The 2108-nt window shown below is 46.3% G+C and overlaps 1 protein-coding gene across 1 annotated transcript in view; it reads left to right on the top strand.

Annotated features, from left to right (window-relative positions):
- Positions 1 to 2108, top strand: part of COL4A4 (collagen type IV alpha 4 chain) — a 135041-nt gene that overhangs the window by 84885 nt on the left and 48048 nt on the right. Inside the window, exon 34 of the mRNA XM_045294258.1 lies at positions 128 to 202. Coding sequence (XP_045150193.1) covers positions 128 to 202 — 75 coding nt within the window. The remainder of the gene's footprint in view (positions 1 to 127; positions 203 to 2108) is intronic.

The following is a 2108-nucleotide window of genomic DNA, read 5'->3' as shown; positions in this document are numbered from 1 at the left end:
AATTAAAAATAATCCTCTCAGAATAGTTAAAACTAGACTGTAAAGAGAAATGCTCCTGAAGTTATGATGTCACATGTGTTAAGATCGAATGAAACCTTCCTAAATATGTGCATGTTCTCATTTACAGGAAACGCAGGAGATCCTGCAAGTATGCTTGGTCCTCCTGGCCCAAAGGGTGAGCCTGGAAGTCTTGGATGTCCAGGTATAGCTACAAATATGTGTGTGTGTATATTATATTCATTTATATATATATTTAATGAATCTATATATTTATTAAACAAAAAAAGGTTTGGGAAATAGACCAATTTTCTCTTCCTAGCTGTCATTGATTAGATCAGATTTTTTTTCTTCCTTTGCCCTTTCATATACAGTAGAGGATATCCAAGGTTCATGGAGAATTTCCATTATTCCATTTTCCACAAATGATGTGAAGCCTCTCCCTGTAAGCATTGTGGCAGCATTCCAGATCCAATAGGGCCCCAGGGTTCCACCCTGGGGGTGCTGGGTCCCTTTCTCTGCCACAGCGCCCAGGACACATGACATGGCCAACACCAGTACCCTCCCCTGGCCTTCCCAGCTTCTGACAACATTGAAAACAAATACTTCAAACCATTAAAACGTGATCAATTTTGCAATTTCCATAATCAAAACCACACACCATGCGCAAGAGCAATGTACACTGGCTGCAGCTGCAAGTTGGGGTTCCAGCCCTTTCTTTCCTGCCTGGAGAAGCATATTTGAGTGCGAGTGAGACGAGCTGTCAGGAGCTCCGATGGCGCAGTGGTCAAGCATTCCTCTGCCGACCGAAAGAATGGTGGTTTGACCCCACCGGCTGCTGTGAGGGAGAAAGATTTAGCAGTCTGCTTTCGTCAATACGGCAGCCTCAGCCACCCGATTGGGCAGTTCTGTTCTGCCCTGTGGGTCCAATGAGGTGGGATGGGCTCCGGAGGAATGGGGTTGGCTTTTGAGAAGTATTACGGTTGTGATTAGGTGTTCCTCGAGTCCGTTCCAACTCCCAGGGACCGGAGGCACAGCCGAACGAGACACCGCCCATCCCGATCAGTGTCATGTGTGAGCCCATTGTTGCACCCCTGTGTCAGTCCATCTCACTGAGGGCTTTCCTCTTTTGCACTGCCATTGCTCAGTCCCGGGAAGGTGCCAAACAAAGGTAAGTCATTCCAAGCAACACGATTTGCTGATCAGAAACAACACGGGGCCCCAACGACATGAAGGGATCGTGTAGCTGTTGTGAGTGCTCCTCTAGGCAACTCCAGCCCCGATCAGAGACCGTCCTCTAGGTTAGGCTGAAGCCGGTTGCATGAGATGACCCACAGCTGCCAGGGGACGCCAGTGCTTTTCCCAAGTCCATGCTTCGAAGGAGAAAGGACTATATTTGGAGTTCAAGCCAACAGAACACGACTCGAGAGGAGAAAGCGGTCTGAGAGCATCGTGCTGGGTTGGTTTGCAGCCACGGGTATTAATCTTTCAGGAGATGGAGTGTAACTTTTTTTTTTTTTCTGGAGAGAACTATGGAAACATGCATTGATGTTTAAAGGGGGCATGCCCTTAGACTCACACATCCCACTCTTAGGAAGCTAAGTCAATCATCAGACAACTGCATGAAGATGTGTGCCCAGGAGCATCCATTCAGGCCATGGACGAAGCATTTTCCATCTAGAGGTGATAGGTTCAATACATTTTGCCCAAGTCATCCAACTGAGGATGGACAGAGTAGACACTAAATGAGTCGCATGTCGGATTAATATTTTGTGTATTCCCTTAAAGTCCTCTCTGACCATAACAGCGTTTCATCTCATATAAAAGAGAATGAATATCTGAGAAGGACGACTATGGGAAAGTGTATTTCTTTAGTGTCATACAATTTGTGGCTAGATGGCATACAATAGAATGAAACACTGATTGGCCCTGTGGTATCTTCACAAACAGCCGCGAAGTTTGAGGCGATTTTAGCCGCCACAGTGAGCTTCTTCCTCTTTTCACCTGTTCCTCTTCTTTATCGAGTATGTTTCCCTTTGAAGGGACTGGTTCCTCCTGATAACATGCCCCAAATTGGGGGGACAGAGTCTTGCTATCCTCATTTTTTTTCT

Source organism: Echinops telfairi, unplaced genomic scaffold, assembly GCF_000313985.2.
Source record: "Echinops telfairi isolate 266 unplaced genomic scaffold, ASM31398v2 ScPeMD7_3;HRSCAF=10, whole genome shotgun sequence".
Lineage (NCBI taxonomy): Eukaryota > Metazoa > Chordata > Mammalia > Afrosoricida > Tenrecidae > Echinops > Echinops telfairi.
The sequence above is the reverse complement of the archived record's forward strand: the minus strand, read 5'-3'. Positions and strand labels throughout refer to the sequence as shown.